Source organism: Leptidea sinapis, chromosome 3 (genome assembly GCF_905404315.1).
Source record: "Leptidea sinapis chromosome 3, ilLepSina1.1, whole genome shotgun sequence".
Lineage (NCBI taxonomy): Eukaryota > Metazoa > Arthropoda > Insecta > Lepidoptera > Pieridae > Leptidea > Leptidea sinapis.
The window spans coordinates 7,644,538-7,666,845 of record NC_066267.1 but is presented as its reverse complement, the minus strand read 5'-3'; the positions used below and the strand labels follow the sequence as shown (position 1 = coordinate 7,666,845).

Sequence of the window (22,308 nt, the reverse complement as noted above, 5' to 3'; positions counted from 1 at the left end):
TGATTGTTATAGGTGGACAGTGGTGGCGGTGGCTCGACAGAAGTAATGGTGTACTCTCTCGGCTGGGTCATGGGCGAGCCGGAGCGGCGTGGCGCGGAGCGGAAACGCACGCAGCCGCCCTCCTCTGCGCAGACTCTGTCGCCAGATGACGGCCACGAAGTTGACGTTCTCCCGCTTCACAATCAGGTGAGCATCCATCTAGTATCACTATAGATGTAAGTTGTAATATATATGAGTTCCGTTTTTTAAATGCAAGCAAATGTAACATTGTTCTTTTTTATGACAGTAAGGGACGAGACGAGCAGGACGCTGATGGTTATTGATACGCCCTGCCCATTACAATGCAGTGCCGCTCAGGATGAAAAACCGACAAATTCTGAGCTGATCCCAGAAAATGTACAAAACAAATGTGTTACGAAATTTAAAAGAATTGTTAAAAAACGTTTGTGCGGGAAAGGTTATTATAGCATAAACGATTTTCTTAGTGACACCACGGACTGGGATTAAAGCGAACACCCTCAGGCTCTTTAATTATAAATGTTTATTGTACGATATTACATTGTAATCCATATTTTATATATAAAATAAAAAGCCCGCTGAGTTTCTTGCGCCCATTCTTCTCAGGCAGTCTCTTTTGAATGGGTGGTAGATTTTGACGTTCAATGAGTGATTATAAATCCTATTTTGAATAAAAATATTTGAATTTGAATTTGTATTGCATAAGAAGATAATATTAGTAGGAGTTTGCAGGAGGAATTAAATATTAACACAGACGACCTAGAGGTTATTAAGAAATATAAAGAAAAGGAAAGATTTTACACAAGCATTTCAGACTGTTTCTTGGTTAATCAATTTTGTTAAGTATATTGAAACGATTTAATTATTTAATATTTACTGCAACAAGTAACATTTTTACACATATTTTTATAACAAAAACTGTTTTCGTTTACTTATTATAAAGCAATTGGTGTCTGGAGAGCTATCCAAGGTTCTCTTTAGGTCCAGTTTAGTTTTATATACGAAGATCATTCTTTAGGCTCAAATATTAAATATGTGTTATTCAATTACTTATTTGAATAATCAGCATTGATTACAAAGTGCAACTTACCGTCTCTTAATGTAAATATATCTAAACAAAGCATCTCATTATTGGATTATGAGTAAATCCAAGCCATTTATCTGCCTAAGCTATTTATGACGTCCAGATGTTAAGCTGCTTGAAAATTGTTTTTATACATAATATGTTTTATAACAAGTAATATATTTTATTCATTGTAAATGTGGGCCTTTTATTTTTCCTTCTTAGCTCTGATTTGCTGTTGATAGTGTGCACATTGTTCCTAGCTCATTGTTCGATGAGGAACTAAACAATCGAAGTGTTAAGGCGACACTAAATGCCAGCGACCTTGAGCGATATGAGTTCACGGCTGCCGGCCCGCCATCAATAAAGCCAATATTTTCAAAATTCTTGCGTGGAAAACAGTTTATATGCTTACAATTCTCATTATTCACCACTAATCTGAATAAATGAACCTACACAAAAAAGTACAAGCTATAAGAATAATTTTTCTGAGAGAAGTACCAATAAAATACGACACGCCATGCCAAAAAACTTGTTTAACTTCAAAGAAAAGTGGTAGTTCAAAAAGGCTCGGCAGTGTTAACTATAACCAACAGCAAGCATTAGCAACCTACAAATAAGACTAAAGGATATGTGTAACAGGAATAAATAGTGTTCATAGCTCGAAAGGCTATACTTTCACCACAAAACTTGTCTAAAAACATCGTGTTTATGTGTTTTCTGCTTACTCTTCGCCTTAATGTTTTTGTAATTCGCCTCTCAGTTTTATGTGGCGTAATATAGTGACACGGTAACAAATATTTTATAAATGGTGCATGTAAGACTGTCTTTTATTTAATTGATAATTTTCAGTCATAAACAAAAGGGTGAGGTCTAATATAATTTATAATATTTTAATTATAATCATTAGTAAACCACTAAGTCGTACTTCGCAACTGATTTGTAACATTATTATTAACTCTCCAACAAACACGTTCTCTTACGACAAAGCAAGGGTTTGCGGCAGGTATATATATTATTGTTTCAAATGTAATGGGCGCTTTTTATCTTGCATTAAGTATATGGTTGTTTAACATTCGGTCACGGCTATCAACATCTTTGGACTCCATAGTGTTGTAACAATTTATATTAACTTTAAAATTATGTTTGACATTTTCTGTAGAGGAATGCATAAATATGTACTGTATCTGTTTTTTTTTTATTTATTATTTTGTAATTTTATAAGGTTTTTTATTTTTATTTGTACATTTTGTAGGTTATCAGCAGATGTTAAATTGTAGCACAATGAAACATTAATCACCTATTTTTATCGGCTAAGGTGAGGTGATTATGATGATAAGGGGCTATTAACGAAATTATATTTAAATCCATTTGTTTATGAAATGTGTTTGCCAGTAATGTATATAATAAACGCGCCTTTGTATACAACACAGTCACAACAAGATATTATCTGAGTGATATGAAATGTTATTTAGATTTTGTTTACAAGTTCTGCTCTACAGGCCACATTCTCACTGCCCATTTAAGTAATTGTCGTATAGTTTATTTTAAATAGATTGATTTATCAGAACTTTCGACTGGGTGAACCGTTTTTGATGATACTTTTTTTATCTCAAATAAAATAAGAATCATTCCAAACATAACAATAATTGAAACAACATTATAATTTCATAATTACTTATATATAGTCTAATATTTTTCATTTTATTTTACTTAGGAGAACAGCTGTAAAACTACGTTTATTATTAAGTTTTTTAAGAATAAGCAATTATTTTTTTTACTTTTTAGTGAATATTATAATATTTTAGAATAGTTTTGTTTTGAAGTCATGATTTTTTGGTAATTAGGTAATTTACTGTTCAAATGTTTACACTTCTTTACTTCAAGGTTCGTTTAAGTAACTTTACTTGTATGGTTAAACTTAAACGCTATCTTAATTGTAAAAAAAACTATGGAACCGAACCACGCTGTTTATGTATTGTTTATCTTTTTTTACATAAACAAACATATCAGAATAGTCGGGATCAATATTTTATTCCATACGTTTATTATCATTTTGAATGGATGACGAAACATTATTTATTTATTACAGCAACTCATTAGACAGTTCAAGTTTTTATGTTATGATGTGTCTGCCAATATTGCAGGTGGGCGGTCACACAAGATTGTTAGTGTTAAACGACAGTACAGTAATCAAGCCTCTCAACATCCGGGAACTGCATTTCTATCAAAACATTCCTGAAGACATTCAGAACTTCGTCCCTAGATACAAAGGTGAGTTCATACTATGTAATTTTATTGAGTTCAGCATTTTGATTTTACGTTTTCGCTGACTGCGTCCTAATCATTCATTTACATTATTATCTTTTCTTTTTTTAATAAATTAAATTAATATAATATTTATTTCGCCCTTAATGTATATACTGTTTGATGTTAATACTCGAGTTGCGAGGACGTGATCATGTTACAGTGTAAAATATATTAACTTTACAATGGCCACCGATTCTAAATGCAATGTTTTCTATGTTCACATTGTGCGGGTGAATTTTTTGTAGACTATTACGTCACAGATAATTGAGTGGCGTGATATTGAAGCGATTACGATAATCTAATCGTACTTAAATATCGACGCACTCAAATGCTTATCGATGAGTAAATTGGAGGGGAATTTATTAATTTTGTATTACTATATAACTTTCCTTGCTGCTCTGTTGATCATAAACATCATTATTTGAATACGGACGTGCGAGTGTGATGCCTGAGAGAATTTGCAAACCCGCCGACCGCTACACGATTATTACCGGATGTAACGACGGTCTCTTGGATTTAGACCATAAACTGTAGACTTAGAAAGTTCCACGCACATATTGCTGGGTACCTACTGCGTAGCTCACGCGTTTGCGTGCACGCGAATTGTTAATTCAATGATAATAAGTATTGTAATTACTTTACTGGGGAAAATAAGGACGTTATTGTTATTGAGGTATATGTAAGGTTCGCCTTTATACTTTCTGGTGGGCTTAGGCTATGTCCGGCGAGCGTGGAGCGGGTTTGCTCGTGAGAGTGCGCGACTGGGCCAGGGTGAGGAACACAATATTAGTTTCGTTGTTGTCGCAAGGGTCGCGGCACTGCGGCGGGCGGAGCGACGCCGGCGGCTCATCACCAACCGCCCCCTATTAGCGCCCTAGCGGTAATTTTACATTTTGGGTTTGTAAACCTTTACTTAAGCCTACACACATACACACACGCACACACACACACACACACGCTCGTTCCACCACTACGACTTGGCGCCCTAATGGCTGTCGTTTAGTTTTCGTTTTGCGGTGGTGTTTCAACCTCATGTATAGTTTTGGGAGGCTCCTTTGCACAGGAAGCCGGCTAGATTATGGGTACCACAACGGCGCCTATTTCTGCCGTGAATCAGTAATGTGTAAGCATTACTGTGTTTCGGTCTGAAGGGCGCCGTAGCTAGTGAAATTACTGGGCAAATGAGGCTTAACATCTTATGTGTCAAGGTGACGAGCGCAATTGTAGTGCCGCTCAGAATTATTGGGTTTTTTGAGAATCCTGAGCGGCACTGCATTGTAATGAGCAGGACGCATCAATTACCATCAGCTGACCGTCCTGCTCGTCTCGTCCCTTATTTTCATAAAAAAAATGTATTTTTATATTCGACTTCATTTTACAGTAACAAGAAGATAAGGCGTCAAAAACTCTAGCGATCTTTAGTGGCTATATTTGACTGGCGCACCACGGCGCGGTGGCGCAACCAGTCGCCGCTACCAACAAAATATATATAGCTGTTTAGACTACTCATCTGGTGTCCACTTGGTTGCGCAACCAATTTGGTGGCGTGACCAGCTTGGACGCGTAATGAATCTGGGTCGAGTTTGGCAGCTTACTAACACCGTGGAGTCCCGGTGAAGAATTAAACTTGCCATCCCGACGGCTTAAAAACGCGTGTAGTTATTCTATACAGATTCATTTGTATACGCCTATTTTCCCAATTGTATACAATATATAATCTGATCGCCACTGCAATCCTAAATTGAACGCTCCTGAAAACTGTGATTTTCTCGTGTAGATTAATATCTACTCTATGGAGTATTACATTATTAATTATAGGTTACAGGGTTGTTTGATACTGGGTGGAGAGGGAAAATATCTCTACGCTAGGAAAGAAGTCAAAGTGGTGCTGTAACCAACCGATTGATTGTTTAAAAATATGATTGCTAACCGCAGTCAAAGTTAATAACATCTTGAAGCTTGGTGCCAATTTTAAATCTTTGTTACCTAGTTGAATGCCATTTTCAAATATGTGCCTATAATGTATATATGTATTTATACGAAATAGAAATGTAATATAGCTGATGGTGGTGAATTACTATTTTGAATATCATAATAAACAATATATATAAATAAAAAATCTGTCGCAGAAACAAATTGCCAGCGATCTTTTTGTGAGCAATCAAAACCCACACACAGTTCACAACAAACACTCTACAAATACATGAAATACAATTATCACTACAGACACAGTGACAATAACATTTCATAAATTACTTCTACCCTCAAAATACTACAAGACAAAGATATACAAACCCTTTTCTACTAAATCGTATAGACTGGTTTTAATTATTATTTCATTTACGCTGGCAACTAGCTCAATAGTAAGTAAATATTTTTACTCCCTACTTTGTTGGAAGTCTAAAATTAATATCTATCACATAAAATGATATGTGTGAAACTTTTAACCGAAAAAAGACATAGCTTAAAGGTCTCGTTACCAGGCCATAAAATCCAAAAAAAAAAGTAAAACTTTTAATTAAAATGTAGTTTAAGACCTATTTGTTTGTTAAAATTTCACGCAATATTGTATCTGGTATGAGCTTACTGTAATACGATATCGCTTGGATTGGCCGCGCGGGATCCCAGTTGCTGATGACGAGGCTGTTTGTTTCAGGCGTGATGCAGGCTTCTCACATGGGTGGCACGAAATTGGAAAAGCGCTACTCGCCATGTTTCCGCGACGAGAACGGACGCAAGCAGTCGCTGAGCGGGAAACGCAAGCGCGACGATGTATTCAAGTGCGTATCCCGGGGCGACCCGTGCGCATTGCGCCTCATACACCTCGACACTTGTCATGTGTCCTTTATCATATTTCAGACTATGACGTACGCCGGACCCTGATCGGACCCGACGTCGCCATTTATTCATGCCATGGCAATACTTAGTCTAAGTAACGCGTGAGCGATGCACGATTCACACGGCGAGCCCACCTGTGACTTGCGTCGTGGAGTCGCGGTAATGATTGCAATCATGTAACAATATAATAGTTAAGGCAATATCACTTGTGTTTTTAATTTGCTCCTTACGTCGGCGGCTCCTGGACTACTCGTTGTCTGATCGTTCACTTTTCTTTTACAGGTTTAAAGTACACAGAAATGGCAATGCTAGTGAAGTATTAAAGAGCATTGCGCATATAGACAATTCTAATAAGCAATGTAAGTATTCTTTGTTTTTTTATATTTTTTTCATTAAAAAAAATCAGGAACAGACATAAGCTTATAATGCCTACTACTCGACTTAGTCGAGTTAGCAAATCTTTTGTGGGGCGATGTATATGCTTTTACAACAGGATCCCAGAAAATGTTCAAAGCAAAAGTATTACGTTATTCAAAAGAATTGTTAAAAAACGTTTGTGTAGTAAAGGTTACTATAACATAAATGACTTTCTTAATGATACCACAGATTGGGAATGGAGCGTACAATGTTATTTTGTAAATGTTACTTTAATTGTAAACCATATTTTTGATAAAAAAAAACCCGCTGAGTTTGTTGCGCCCATTCTTCTCAGGCCTGTGGCGGTCATTTTGGAATGGGTGGTAGTTTTTTGACTTTCAATAAGTGATTTCGCATCCTATTTTGAATAAAAATATTTGAATTTGAATTTAACATTTCAAGTGTTTATGACGTATTCAGTTATTTTCAACAGATGTATTTTATTAAATATTGAATTATGCAATTACTTATTGAAGGTTAGAATATACAAATGATTTGAGTTTTGTTTAGTGTTAATTCCGCCAATATTTGTCCTTAAACAATTCGACACGAGCCGTGTCGAACACGTGTCGAATTGTTTAAAGACAAATATTGGCGGAATTAACACTAAACAAAACTCAAATCATTTGTACAATTATGGATTTCCGCAAAGTAACGTCTACTTCAATAAAATGTTAGAATATAATATCATTACATAGAAAATTTTTTTTTTAACAGAAACAATATTAAGCTTTAAGCTATATCGCTTTACAACCTTCGTCGCATACAATAAGATCTAGATAACCGTATATGTTATTGTACTGATAGGATTCATATTATACACTGGCTTTTGTACAAAGATGTTCAAATTAATATTATTATTATATAATTTATACGTCTAGATAGAGTCTCTTGCTGTTAGACAACCGATGAAAACAGGCCAGGTCAACCTCAATAATTTTATTACACGTTTTAGCAGCTGTCACTGTCTATCTAGAATTATACATGATCTAAGGAATATTGACAGTTTTACATATAATAATGTTCAATAAATAGGCCATCTATCTGTACATATAGATTTCCTGATGATGGAGAACATAACGTCATCGTACCGGCGGCCGTGCGTGCTCGACCTCAAGATGGGCACGAGGCAACATGGCGACGACGCGTCCGCCGAGAAGCGCAGCAAACAGATCGCCAAGTGTGCCGCCAGCACGTCGGCTACTCTCGGCGTGCGGCTCTGTGGCATGCAGGTCTGTATACCGGCAGCTCACAGTCACGTGCAGAGGGAAAATAAGGGAGGAGACGAGGAGGATGTTTAGCTGATGGTAATTTATACCCTCTGCCCATTACAATGAAGTGTCGCTCAGGATTCTTGAAAAACTCCAAAAAATTTCAGCGTCACTACAATTGCGCTCGTCACTGTGAGACATAAAATGTTAAGTCTCATTTGCCCTGTAATTTCACTAGCTATTACGGCCTTCAGACCGAAACACAACAATGTTTACACATTACTGCTTCACGGCAGAAATAGGCACTGTTATGGTACCCATAATCTAGCCGGCATCCTGTGCAAAGGCGCTTCCCACTGGTAAGAGTTTGCATGATGAGCTATGTAGAATTTTGCACCGGACAGTTATTGTTCTAGACGCAGGCATAGATTGTTTGCAAGCCCAGCGCGTAGTACTGTGGCTCGCACCAACTCACCTATATCGAGGTGTCTCTCTGCTCTCAACGATGTTCTCGAAGCCATCCCTGCTTGTGACATATTTGCGGATGGATAGTGGACTATTTTTACAGAGTGCTTGCGTTGTTGTGAGGGGACGATTACGGTTTGTCCAGTATTTGGATTTTTATGTTTTCCTTAATAACAGTTAATTTAATATTTACTTACTAATTCGTTCATTGCTTGGCGAAAGGCGAACGGTTAGTACTTAAGTGCTGTGAGGCTGACTGTACAACGAAATTTCTCGGTGTTTCTAATTTGATGAGAGACATCCTTGAAGACAACGTGCAACTTAAAGACCGGCAACACTTGTAATTCCTCTGTCTGAAATCTGGTGACATTAATCCATAATACTCTCCTCAACAAAAAATCCGGGACCGCTGTAAACTGGGGAGTGTTCCTTCCGAAGAGCTGTTTGACCTGATTGCTGCCGTTGAATTTCACCGTCTTACCACCCGCCATAAACTTAAATATCATCCTCACCCACTGGGTGTGTGGCGTCTTCTACAGTACAGTTTTCATAGTACTTTCTGCCATACACAACCAACTATGGAATGAAATTCATTGAGCGATGATTCCTCCGATTTTTACCCGTATTTGTTCTCCGATTAAAAAAAATAATTATTAAGATAGATCATTTTGTGGTTTAGTAACAGACCAAAGCGGTGAAGACGTAGGTACTCCCAGTTTGCCCACATCATCATTTGAAGGATCAAAATTTAATTCACCAGGGTACGAAATTATCTATAAAGTGAGTCATCAGTTATAGCCAAACAGGAAAATGCGTTTGGTGGGATTAGACACACATTTTGAATAATTCTGTATGTATGATTTTATTAATTCATGCTATATTTTAGGTGTACGTCCCCGAAACGGGTGCGTGCGTGCGCCGTGACAAATATTGGGGGCGGGGCCTCTCCGAGAGCGGACTGCGGGAGGCCCTTCGAGACTTCTTCGCCGCCGGAGACGCGCGGGACAAGGGCGTGCGGACGAGGGTCGTCAAACGAGTGCTGCGAGACCTGGACCTGCTGCGGCGGGCAGTTGCCAAGCAGACCAGCTACCGCTTCTACTCTTGGTGAGTGTCACACGCAGCTTCTGTGAAGATTAATTCTTTGCTTCCGAAATACCATAGTCGATCATAATATATCTTCATAATATTATGTACCTTTCATTCAAAGTAATGTTTTAAAATGCTATACTAAAATCGGAACAAAATGCCTAGTGTTGCCTATTCCCCCACCTCCCTCTCCTGTCCCTACACCACAATATGACAGTGGTCCTCGAAGATATACCCTGGAGGTGGTAGATTCTTATGTTCAACTAGCAGCTGCCTTTATTTTAAGGGAGAGGAAGACAAACGAGCGTATGTGTGACGTGATGTTAAGTGATCACCGTCCGCATTCTCTTGCAATACCAGAGGAATTACATGAGCATTTCCGGCCTTTTAAAAAGGTGTACGCGCTTTTTTAGAAAGTATTCATGTTTGTACGTGGAAGGAAGTTCCTTGAAACCGCACTGTAGAGGAACTAAAAATATCCAGATGGTGATGGCGAAGGTGAAATTCGGAGGCAGGAATCAGGTCAAACAGCTCTTTGGAACACTCTCCGTGATAAATGTTCTAAAAGACACACAGAAGCGACGTTTCCACACAACGCCAAGTCATCTAGTCGTTCACAGAGCACTGGATCCCCGACTTACTTTTTTCGCAATATTTTAGTAGTGTTAATACAATGGCTACCTTATAACATGTCTAACATTTTTCAGCTCTCTACTAATAGTTTACGAAGGTGACGTAACACAAGTGAGTGTGTCAACCGGGATCTCTGCATCAGAATATGAAGGAGACGCCTCGAGCAGCTCGGCGGAAATGGCGCCGTCTCCCTCGCGCGGCCACTTTGACATGTCTAAACTGAACGACCAGATGCCACCGCAGACGTGCGAGCTCTTTCAGCACCATTGCGAGGAGACAATGGGCGGGTACGAAGAGGGAGAGACCGAGCCTCCGCCGGCCAGGCACCCGCCCAGTCCGGACTCGGCCGACAGCTGGATGGCATACTCGTCCGCCAGCAGCGAGTCGTGGCGCGCTGAGAACGAAACCGACACTGAGAGTGAAGGCAAACGCGCTCGGACCAAGTGCTCCTGGCCCACGTTCATACCGGAACTGGAGGAGCGAGTCGACATCCGCATGATTGACTTCGCGCACACGGCCTACGCCGACGCCGCGGCCGAGTCCCCGCTGGCCACGGCCACTCCGCACCACGGACCCGACTGCGGCTTCCTCACCGGCGTCGACTCCCTCAAGCGACTGCTGACTGAAATACTACACCCTCCTCCGTACAGTTAATAACCGACACTATCTAAAGAATTAACCCATTTTGGAATGGATCGCGCGTTGCGACGATCTCGGTGGCTGGGAAAGTGAAGATTGATGGACTCTGGTTCCTGCGGAGGTCATTCAAAATTGATTGTGACTGATTTAGTGAAGTGATGTTATAAAAAAGAACTTTTGTGTATGTCATTTAGCGCTGCCGTCAAGTTTGTAAAAATTCGCCACCTTTGTAAAAATTCATCTCAATGCACTTAGTGAATGTTGGCAGTGCAGGATGATAGTACGGGATCGAGCAGGGGTCTGGCCAGAGTATTACTATATTTATACAGAGTATTACTTTATTCCAGTTTGAAATGCTTTTCTATTTATCCATTTGCCGGATAAGCGTTGTTTGATTCTGTGTTTGTTCTACGAAGAGGAGACATTTCCTGATGCTGATAGAGTACTTTAGGACCTATCTGTGTGACTTGTGGCCATCCACATATTTGACTTTCTATTGCTTTGCATTTATAATGTAGCTCCTTATTTCAGTAATAATTTCTTCTGTAGTTTTCAAGACCTGCTATGGATATGATTTCTGATAAATTGATGTTAGATTCAATCCATTCTTAAAATTTAACCTAAAAAAATATGTCCAAACCTGCTTAAACCTTGTAAGATTCAATTGGAATTCAGATGTAGGTTTCCTGTAAATACAAGTGTTTATTACAAATTATACTGATATGTAAAAAGTTAAGATTATTGTGATTAAATTTAATTATTTTGTTATTTGTAGTGAGTAAAGTGTATCTTGATGGAATTTTGATGATGATGATGTCAAGTATTTATTAAAATAAAAATAATAAGTTATATTTAGGTACCACATATCTAATGAAATTATAAAACTGTTGTAATTTAGAAGAATTTATATGTAACCGACCATTTAAATGTAAAAATAGTTATAATGTTGACATTATCATCATGATTCTAAAATTGATAAAGTGCAAGACTTTGTTTGAACTTTGTACTGTTATGTATATTAATAGTTGGATGAACTAACAGTATTATAATACAGTGGTGTCGGTGATGAGTTAGGTTCGGTTCTGCTCCTCATTAGTTTTGGTCAACAGGTGCTATTGTTATGTTCACACTGCCAATGTGAATGGTTGTAACTTGTGTGGGCCACTCTGGAATGTTCCACCATGTGGCTCAGTGTAAGTAACCTCTACTTTGAGCAATCCACCACATGTTAGCCAACATTCCTTTGTGCTGCATTCATCTTTTGCGTTGTGTTTATTTTTGTGGAATGATTCATGAAGTACCTGGTTTAATTAAGATGCTAGGGTGTATCAAATTATCATTTATCTTTGTCTGTTATTTTAAATAACTGTATGACATTATTTTGTTAAATAAATTTTAGATATATTGAAATACGTCGTTTTATTAAAAAAATTACTGATTAAACAATTTTATTTTATGCCTATGATGACACATCTTACTTCCTGTTCACGACCGTAATATGGAATTTAATTTGCTGGTGGTCAACATGTCCTGAGGATTCCTCGTGTAGAGGCGAAACACGTGTCGAATTGATTAAAGAGAAATATTGACGGAATTAACAATTAAGAAAACTCAAAATATTTGGATAATTATAGATTTCCACAAAGTAACGCCTACTTTAACATTTTTTTTATTAATTAATGTCAATTATTAAGGAATAATTACGAATGTTAGGTACAGTCAGCGTCAAAAAGATAGTGTCACCCATTGTATTCAAAAACATGGCAACACCCATCGTTACCATATTCATATGTGTTATCGACTATATAACAACTGATAGTCATGGCCAGCTTCCTAATTGTATTGACATAGTTTTCAGTCTATCAAAAAAGGTTTGATAAAATTCGTTATCGTAATTCGCTGTTAGTAATCGTAATCGCAACTATGGGTACAAGACAACGATATATTTAATACTATATACTTAAGTATATATGTAGTTATTACTATGTATCTTTTTAATATGGGCATAACTGACAGCCTCCTGTGCAGGGCCTTCATGGTGGCAGAGGGAACTGCTGCACATGTACTACTGCATTGTCCGGGTGTAGCAACTTACCGGGCTCAACATCTTAGTACCCCAAACACACTCCCAAGTCTTTAGGAAGGGGAGGGGGTTGCTAAGGTTTCTGGAGGAATTGTGGTGGCAGGAATAACAAATATATTCCCACACACGCAAAATAGCGCGCAGTCATCGAGTTGCGGAAACTAGCCCGATTATGTCATACCATACCAAGATATTGATGTTCGCTTACACTACAAATGCCAAAAAGGAACGATGGAAAAGATGTCTATGTCTCAAAGACAAAATTTATTTCAGGGAACTTATCATTTAATAACCAGTTTCCCGAATTATTTTATGTAAACACAAATATTATATATGAGTGCTTGTCTCTCTTATTATATATTCGAGCGTCAAGGAGTAATAAAGATACTAAATTTCGCCTTTATAATATGAGTGTGATTATTGACTAAAAACGTAAAGATCCTCCGACTGAACAGATCGTCATCAGAAAATAGGGACAGACTGACAAACGTAAAACATATATAGCAACCCTCTTTTTCGTGTGGGTAAAAAAAAATACCCAACTGCTACTCTACTGATTTCACTGTCCAAATCGGGTTCTAAATTCAAAATACGCAGTTGAACTGAAAAAGTGTTTATTGCTGCCTATTAACCAATAATCTTGTAAGCAACTGGAGTAAACGCAGAAATGTATAGACATAGCAGTTGAAGCATAATATGTTGTCATTTGTGGTATGTTCAAGATTTCGGCTTTCATTTTGTATGACGTCATTGTCTATATGTACAGAACGTCATTGTTGCAAAAGCAACTTGACAGTCCCATAACTTTCTCATTTATTGAGATTTTTTATCGATTCTTCCCGCGTTCGTCTTATTTCATTTAAATTTTAGCTTATTATATAATTTATTTATTTATATATAAAAGAGATGGAAATTTATCCATTGAGACTGTATGGTGTTGAGACCCTTGCCTGGCTCAGACGGGACAAATTTTAAATTCCCGCTCAATTCACATTTCACAGTAAAATTTTCTTGATGTTTGTTGGCGGTTGTTTAAACTTTAATTTTGAATTATTGTAGTAACTAAGAAAAATTTTGTTGGAATATTCAAGCAGTCCACATTGAGTCCACCAAAATTAAAATAAAATGGCTGAAAATGATAATCTAATAATTGCCGTGACAAATATTTCTTCTGAAATAGATGTTTCGAGAATAAATGCTATACTAACAGACCAATGGATAAAAGGTAACAACATAAAAAATTTTAGTAGTTTAATAGTTTTCAGTTCTTTTTTAAGAATTTGGTGGTGTTTAAACGCAAAAATTTTAGCTCAAGCGTATCTGGATAGAAAACTCAAAGAGCAAGTTGAGAGGCAATCAATATTGTGCAGTTTCATCCATGACGCAAATTCAAAACTAGAAACTGAAATAAAGATTGCCCAGTCGGAGTTCGAGAGGTATTTATATTATCATTTTACTGTATATTATACGCATAACACAGCAAGTGTTAATTTTAATTTTTTACTACTTATAATAAATAAATCAGCTAGATTCTTATAGAACTGTAGGTCATAAATCATAATAGAAATACAAAAAAAAACCCCGTCTTGAGAGATGTAGGTAGACCTGTTTACACATGTACGTACGTACGTTGAATGTCGTAATATTTATGCTTTAATTGGCATAGACGTAAGTGGTATTTTTTACTTTTTATCTTTATATTATACATGTAGGATGCATGTAGGTATATAAAATCATGTTTGAAGTCTGTGTTTTATTTTTTTCTTACACTCTTATTTTGCCTACTATTGAGGAAAATAAAGTCCACACATAAAGCATGACATTGACCTATACGAGTATACTATACCTTAGTAACGAGTAAAATTACTAATTTTTCGAGGGACAATATCATTACAAACTTGAAAGAGTATTTGTATAGGTACCTAGTCTGGCCATAAGGCCTGTTACAAATACAACTGGAATTATGTACTGTTCTCATCGGAAATTTAGTCACTGTTTGTTCTAGAATTTTCTTAAGCGACGCGTTGTAGGCATGTTGTTTAGAGCAAGCCATGTCTGATCATAATTTGTAGCGAAACATGTTCAGATCTGGGTTAGGCGAGGGTCAGTTTTCAGCTCCTATAAAGTCCGGAGCGTTTACTTTCAGTCAAGCTTAGGTAGTTAGTGCCTTGTGTCCAGGTGGAGGGTTGTACTGGAAAGTCAAAGGTACATTTTTTAAAAGCTTATAGACTTTACAATGCAATCTAAGGCAGTCTATTGAAATAGTGACTGAAGTTTTCACCTCTTTTTACCCAAAAATCAACTTTGTGGCTCCTTGATAAGGCCCCCTCCCCTCAACGAAGACTGACGCAGGATGGTGACTACCTGTAATTTTCTTACTTGCGTTGTTATTGTAGTGTTTATGTTACAGTGCTCTTTAGAATTTTATCATCAGTGAAAGGATAATATGTCTCCTGTACTTTTCACAAGAACAGAAAGAATTTTGATCGAGCCACTCTCTTTAGCTGCACGGATCGATTGAAGGCATGTCCTGTACTTATATAGACTATAAGAACCTTTTCTTACACTAAAGAGTACAAACGGGAATTTTCATTTGTCGCGAAAATATTCGGATGTCGGAGAATTCCAGCTTTAATGTCTTGTGAGCTAAACAAATAACAGAGTTCTAAACGGTGGTCGCAAACAGGAGGTTTACAGTCTTTTTAGTTCTGACAGCACGCGCCCTCCCCGATCTTTTATGGTCTTCGAATATATAATATAATGGTATAGGTACGATATTGATACTAAGAGCCTTTGAACTGTCTTGAAATCGAACTACTACACAAAAGAGAATATGTAGCGAGTTGAAGTCGAGCGAACGAAGTGAGTTCTGGCTTTCGTTCATTGTATGATTATTAGACAAAGCCTAACGGGCTGCTGGTGCGGAACACAATGAGTTCTATACAGTCTTTCCAAGGCTGTGTGTTTATTCGAATAAATTACTTACCTACGTTGCGGATTCACTAAGTCGAGTTCGGCAGTGCTACGTGCTATCTCGTTCAGCGGCACACGTTATTGGTCGTTCATGCCAGGGTAGCTGAATTAAAACAAAACAGAGTAGCGATGCTACAAAATACAAAAAAAAACTTGAAAGTTTATTTCTAGTATGCGAGGTCAAGAATAAAAAAGATCAACATAAGTTGATCAATATATCTATATATAATATATGTTTTGGTATCTATCTAGCTAAAGGTAGCCTGTACATAGTATAATTAATATTATTTTTTAGTTTAAAAAGCGCATTTGAATCTATCAAATCAGCGAATATAGAAATAAAAACGAAACACCTCCTTACCAAAGAAAAAAAGAAGGAAATTAAGGAACGTGTAAGTAGTGGTATAAAAAAATATGAAAACTCCTGGGTTGAGTCAAAGAAAAAGTACGATAATATCCCATTGATAAAGAAATATTCTGATGTCCAAAACAAACGCCTTCAGATTGTAGAACGCATTAGAGTTCATGTTAACAACGCTAATTCTATATCCGAAAAAATATATAAAAAGAAAGCTGAATTAGTGCTTCAAGATAGAAAAAGAATCATAGAAGTTGCTGATTTATTACTAAATGAACGCCCAAAGCTAATCCAAGCGATTATTGAAAAGTACAATGGAATAAATAAGATAAAAAAGAACATACAAAATATGCTACAAAATGAATCCATACAAAACGTATCAGTCTCGCCATTCAAAGTAGAGTCAATTTATGATGCCGTTATTATCAAACAATTACATGATCCTAAACAAAATGAAGATATTTTTGAAAACTATGATAATATGCAGGTAAAATAACCATAAATTTCAATACACTTTGTATTTATGAATATATTTAAGTATTATTATACGCCAATCAAGATACTTTAACACATCAATAATCAGAACAACTGCAAATTATACAGAATTTGAGTGATGTAATGGACATTAGGTGTACCTATGTTATTTGATTATGTAAGGCCGAGTCCACATACAAATAAAAACCTACGACTTTCGTTCGTCGTCATTTTGTATAAGTAGACAACGCCTTAGAGGTCCACAGCCACTTTATTAATCTACTTAACGCATTGTAATATATAACTAGCACTTCATATTTCTAAGTAATCACCCCCTCTTTTTCTCGATGGTAATGAGTGATAAATTTTAATATAATCTATCTAACATGAAGTCAATCCATCCATACTCTCCAAGTTAAGGAATGTGCACTCGCGCGGCGTCCCGTTAGGTAATAAGGCAAATAATGAGTTTTTAATTAATTACGAGTATCCATATTAGATACATTTAAAGTAAAAATGCTCTTGCCGATCTATGAATATGTACTAAGTTATTTCTTCTTTTCTTTAATAACATCCAAAGTTCATCTTTCTATTCTTCTTATATAAGTAACTATTAAAATTTTGCTCCAAATACATATACCATGGGTCAAACAGTAGGTACACACAGTAACAAACGCGAGTCGCGACTATCAGAGAACACATCCGCGCGCGGCCGATTACAAGCGGCGTTCTCTACACATTGTCGAGCCAAATAAAAAAATAAACAACACACACGACACCGACAGTCGACAAACAGCACCACCGTCATAAGGCGTCATTTGTTAAATAGTCATAAAACCAAATATATTAAATTTACCGGTGGTAAAACCAGTGGAATCTGTTGGCATTACTCTTGATTCTAAATTACAGTGGGGCCCCCATATTGTAGGATTGGCGAATAGGCTTAGTTCTGCAGCATATGTGGTTAAGAAAATTAGACGGTTAACTGACATAGATACGGCGCGATTAGTATACTTTAGTTATTTTTATAGTATTATGTCCTATGGTATATTGTTATGGGGCAATGCGGCCGATATTAATACCATCTTTGTGCTGCAGAAGAGGGCTGTTCGCGCGATTTATAACCTAGGTCCTAAAGAATCATTAAGAGAAAAATTTAAAGAAATAAATATTTTGACTGTTGCTTCTCAATACATTTTTGATAATGTTCTGTATGTTCATAAGCACATTGAAGAATTTATATTTATATTAAAACGAGGAACAAACATAAACTTGTTATGCCTACTAATCGGTTGGGTCGAGTTAGTAAGTCTAGTAAGTCTTTTGTTGGGCGATTCATGTGCTTCTACAATGTGTTAAGTACGAAATTTAAAAGAATTGTTAAAAAAGTTTGTGTGGGAAACTATACATAAGCGATTTTCTTAATGACACCACGGACTAGGAATAAAGCGAACACCCTCAGGCTCTTTAATTATAAATGTTTATTGTACGATATCACATTGTAATCCATATTTTATATTTAAAAAAAAACCCACTGAATTTCTTGCGCCCATTCTTCTCAGGTCTGTGGCAGTCTCTTTTGAATGGGTCGTAGTTTTTGACGTTCAATAAGTGATTTTAAATCCTATTTTGAATAAAAATGTTTGATTTTGAAAATTTGAATTGAATTTTCAAATCTATTTTCATTATCTAAAAGCTAGGTGGGGAGGTTCTAGTTTTACATGAGACGCTCCTCCGCACTTACAGCCTATATAGTCCTAGAAAATAATAATGTGATGAAATTGTTTTAATACTTAATAATAATAAGTCAATTGAAATAAAACATTATCTTTTATAAACACCCACAGAAACTTCAAGTAAGCCAGAGCAATGAATTCGACACCATAAAGCAAAAATTAGATCAGGTATGTATCTAAATATTTCTTTAAATTAGATTAATTTGTAAATGATTAGATATATGTTCTGTTTTTATATTCTATTTAATGGATAATGTGAATATTTTTAGATAAAAAAAGATGATTTTTCGAGACCAATGAAAAGAATAAACTCACAGAATATTGTGGAACCGATTAATAAAAGAAGTATGGATAAGAGCATCATTAAAAATCAGTTCAATTTGAGCTTTTTTAGTATTGGTACTAAAATTGGAAGCTCTGATTTTGGAGGGAAAAGGAGAGATTACTCTCTTAATAAAATTATTCACATTATTGACGACGTTAAGCTTAATGCTAATGAAACATATAATTTATTAAAAAATGCAAATCCTCAAAATCTTCAAGGTGTGAACGCTATAAGTCCCCGAAACGCTGGAGATGAAAATAAATGCAATGATAATGTTGCTAAAATTATTGAGGTGAGTACATTTACGTATTTAGGTTAGGAATATGATAATTAGGTACCCGGAAAACAACTATCATTATGTGTTTATTTATTTATTTATTTAGTACAACCACATTACACATATTATCCTTACAAACTAGTTTTATGCATACAGGGTAACGTGCCTGATATTTGCAACAATTACGGTGTACATAGCTTTACCAATACACTTAAAAAATACTAATACTAAGTGACATTCAATTTTACAATAACTATTAACAATAATATAAACTAAATTCTTAAATGCTCCCAAATCTTTCGTTTAAAACTATATAAAGAGTTATGAAACACATCCAACTCAATGCGACCATTTATGAAATTGTACTCTTCAAGAATGCGCTTGACCGGGGACTGCAAGCTAGCTAGATTCGATATACACGGTGGGGTATAGAAAATTTTAGATAACTTAGCTCTTGGATACTTGAAAGGGACCTTGATTGCAATACGACTGAGTAGGTACTCACAATATACGTTTCGATTAATTGTGCTATGGAGGAAACATAGGTCATACATCAATCCCCTGTCCTTCAGTTTGACCATGTTAAACTCAGCCAGTCGTTCCTCATAGGGTTGTCGATGGGAGAAACCATGAGAACTGAATGCTAAGTGACGCGTAAATGATCTCTGAATACTCTCAACTCGCAGTGATTGGTTTGCATAAAGACACCATGCAACACTTGCATATTCGAGATGGCTACGAGTGTTAAAGCTTATATTGTAACCAAAATTTATTATTTATAAAAAACGATTAAGCTCTGGTTATTTATCAATATTAAAACAACAATTATCGGTCTAAACTTAAAACCAGTAACAGTTTAGAAGTTATAACAATGATTATTAAGTAATAATTAATTCAGACATTTTGTTTAGCCTAATAACTACACTTCTTGCTCGAAGTGATAATCCTGCATCGCATTTGCGTTTATATTTCTTGTTTGGAGATCTTTTTTATTTATTTTATTAAGATTGTACACTTTCTCACTCCAATAATGTTCACTGTGAGAGTTAGTTATGAACGTAGTGTTAAAATTCTCTTTGGTTCGTAATCCCATCTTAATCGAATTTGGATTTGTCGGTTCATAAGATTTTTTTTAAAGACTCGTTTAATTTTTAGACGTCTCTACGCAACGCTAAATCGTTCAGTACATACCTACTGGACATCCGACGATTCGAGCAGCTCTGCATTAGACGCGTATTATTCCCATAGAAACCACTCACCAGAGCTAATGGTTCACCAGATGTTAAGGCGATATTATATGTTCATAAAATTGAAAATATGATCCGAGTCGAAACGCATTAGGTACAAAACAACCTTAGAGCGCGCGTTCCGCGATACGTTACCGATCATCCTAGATTGAGTGTCTTACAATCTTGTAATGCTGACATGAAATGATCGATGTGCAATCCAGGCAAATGGATATCCTTAACTATGCCGACTCCCGGAATTGGGAGACACGTGTATGACCCAGGCGTTCTATAGAACATTTATACATCGTTTTATTTACAATTTTGTGTATTTTGCCATAAAATTTTGAGAATCATATTTATAATATACATCTTATAGATATTTATATAATTATTCACTATATATTAACGTCAAACATTTGGTGCGCTAGGCACAGACCCGAGTGATGGCTATCTCACCTAATCTTATCGATTACATGCAATACCTACTATTCTACACTTTAACCTTTCTAAGAATACCTATTAGTGTAGTGGCTAAGCTAGAAAGCCAGAAAAACCAATCAAAATATTCTAATGTAATCAAATAGAATTTTATTTTAATGAGTGATATACACGCATTAACTAAAGAAAAAAATTTAAGGTGGATGAACACACACAGTTGAGTGGTACAGAAGAAATCGTCAAAGGCGAGGCTCAAGACATTATACTGCCGCCAACAAACTTTATGGATTCATCCAAGGTTAAATATTATTTTGAAAAAGTAGTATTTTTTAAAATTGCTTAGGTATTCTGTCCCCAAGCTGAAATGTTATCTTATAGGAAGCAGTAAACGGCAATAACTAAATCTTTGATTGTGGGGCAAATATCAAAGGAGGCAAAAGGTAATACATATTGTTATCTAATATATTATAGCATAAACTAACTGCCAACAAGTAGGCTCCATGTGCTCTATGTAGGGTTGCCATCCGTCCGGTTACCCCGGATTTGTACTAGTTTAGGCGTCCAGGGAGCGTCCGGGCGGGATTTCAATTGTAGTCCGGGTTTAAGAGTTGTGAAATCACCGCCGCACCGGAACGGGATTTTCGCGAACAAATTACTCTCCAAAACCACAAAACAGTGGTCAAAAGAAAGAAATATTTTATTGAAGACAGAAACAGTCTCGTCAGTTATGCTTGCTTGCTTTAATGTAAATGATGGTTTCGGGTCCTTTCACCCTTTCTAAAAATACGGGATCGAGGGAGGTCCATACGTCATACACAAGAACGAGCGCTACTTGCAAGGCTGGATGAACTTGTCATTGTCTAGTTGTTTACATTTCAAGTTATCAGTAATCTAATAAAAGGCCTAGCTGGCTCAGATACAGCACTAAAATTTTGTTTTCAAATGACGAATAGTCACAGTGGATGATTTTAATATTAATTTTTAGCCTTTTTTTGTCTGACGACATTGATTGTAATTAAAATATTTTGGATAAATATGAACCCGGAAATGGTCTCATATCTAAAAGAGTGACAATGAGTTCCTTGTCACTTTTTGTCATTGAAGAGAGATGTAGTCGTCATATTGTTTTGTAGTTACCAGTGGTCAGTGCACATTTTTACACTCGATAAATGTAAAGCAGGTAGGTATTCTTCTTCAAATCACAGTCGACATCGTATGCGCCTATTTTACGTGGTGGAGACTACTGCAACCAGCCAAGCTCCTCCAGGACGTCACCCAACTTCTTAATGTTGCCGAATCTTTTGTTTGAAAAGAGCACTACCTGTGTTTTCTGTGGGTTAACAGAGTTCTTCAACTAGGCGAAAAGCTGCTTGAAACCTATCACATCCCATGCTAGCATTACTTATTGCTTTTGTTTAATATGGTAATGGCATCAGCATACCCATTTGATATTGAAGTTTCAATGTCTTGATTAGATTTCAGTCTTATAGCACACAGATCCCTGGAGCAGATATCCACAATAGGCTGTATGTTTATCTAACCTCCTCGAAATTGCTTAGCGCACAAAGCTTACCACCGATATTGGAGAGTCCGCATACATTGCCGCACCTAATCACGGATTAGTGCAATGGCTCGTGCCGTAGATGTAAACTCCCAAACATCTTCGTAGTTGAGCTGTCCCAGTAATGCTGTGATGACCGCCACCTATCCTTGGGTTACCTAGTCAAAACCCACC

At 36.6% G+C, this 22,308-nt stretch overlaps 2 protein-coding genes across 8 annotated transcripts in view; both read left to right on the top strand.

The window, feature by feature from the left end:
• The window catches only part of LOC126979367 (inositol hexakisphosphate kinase 2), a 54,178-nt gene extending 42,088 nt beyond the window's left edge, over nucleotides 1-12,090 (top strand). For 3 of the 7 annotated variants that reach the window (XM_050828607.1, XM_050828608.1, XM_050828610.1), the window contains 7 exons: nucleotides 13-186; nucleotides 3,229-3,355; nucleotides 6,048-6,171; nucleotides 6,512-6,588; nucleotides 7,703-7,878; nucleotides 9,209-9,426; nucleotides 10,116-12,090. In XM_050828607.1, coding sequence (XP_050684564.1) covers nucleotides 46-186; nucleotides 3,229-3,355; nucleotides 6,048-6,171; nucleotides 6,512-6,588; nucleotides 7,703-7,878; nucleotides 9,209-9,426; nucleotides 10,116-10,695 — 1,443 coding nt within the window. In that variant the 5' untranslated portion in view covers nucleotides 13-45 and the 3' untranslated portion in view covers nucleotides 10,696-12,090. Of the gene's footprint in view, nucleotides 1-12; nucleotides 187-3,225; nucleotides 3,356-4,199; nucleotides 4,272-6,047; nucleotides 6,589-7,702; nucleotides 7,879-9,208; nucleotides 9,427-10,115 lie in introns of those variants that run through there. The other 4 variants (XM_050828609.1, XM_050828612.1, XM_050828611.1 and 1 more) reach the window with 4 other exon arrangements.
• A 1,653-nt stretch (nucleotides 12,091-13,743) lies between these two features.
• Nucleotides 13,744-20,975, top strand: LOC126979330 (uncharacterized). The gene is made up of 7 exons (XM_050828573.1): nucleotides 13,744-13,988; nucleotides 14,073-14,199; nucleotides 16,032-16,581; nucleotides 18,416-18,472; nucleotides 18,574-18,921; nucleotides 20,773-20,871; nucleotides 20,952-20,975. Exons 1-7 carry the CDS (start codon nucleotides 13,889-13,891, stop codon nucleotides 20,973-20,975), a joined length of 1,305 nt encoding a protein of 434 aa, XP_050684530.1. The 5' UTR covers nucleotides 13,744-13,888.
• Nucleotides 20,976-22,308: the final 1,333 nt, after the last annotated feature.

What these genes read in the sequence shown, in the direction of transcription:
- LOC126979330 (XM_050828573.1), top strand. Translation starts at nt 13,889, where the DNA reads ATGGCTGAAAATGATAATCTAATAATTGCCGTGACAAATATTTCTTCT. An exon ending in GCCCAGTCGGAGTTCGAGAG is followed by an intron (nt 14,200 to 16,031) that starts GTATTTATATTA and finishes ATTATTTTTTAG; the next exon opens with TTTAAAAAGCGCATTTGAAT. An exon ending in ACTTTATGGATTCATCCAAG is followed by an intron (nt 20,872 to 20,951) that starts GTTAAATATTAT and finishes GTTATCTTATAG; the next exon opens with GAAGCAGTAAACGGCAATAA.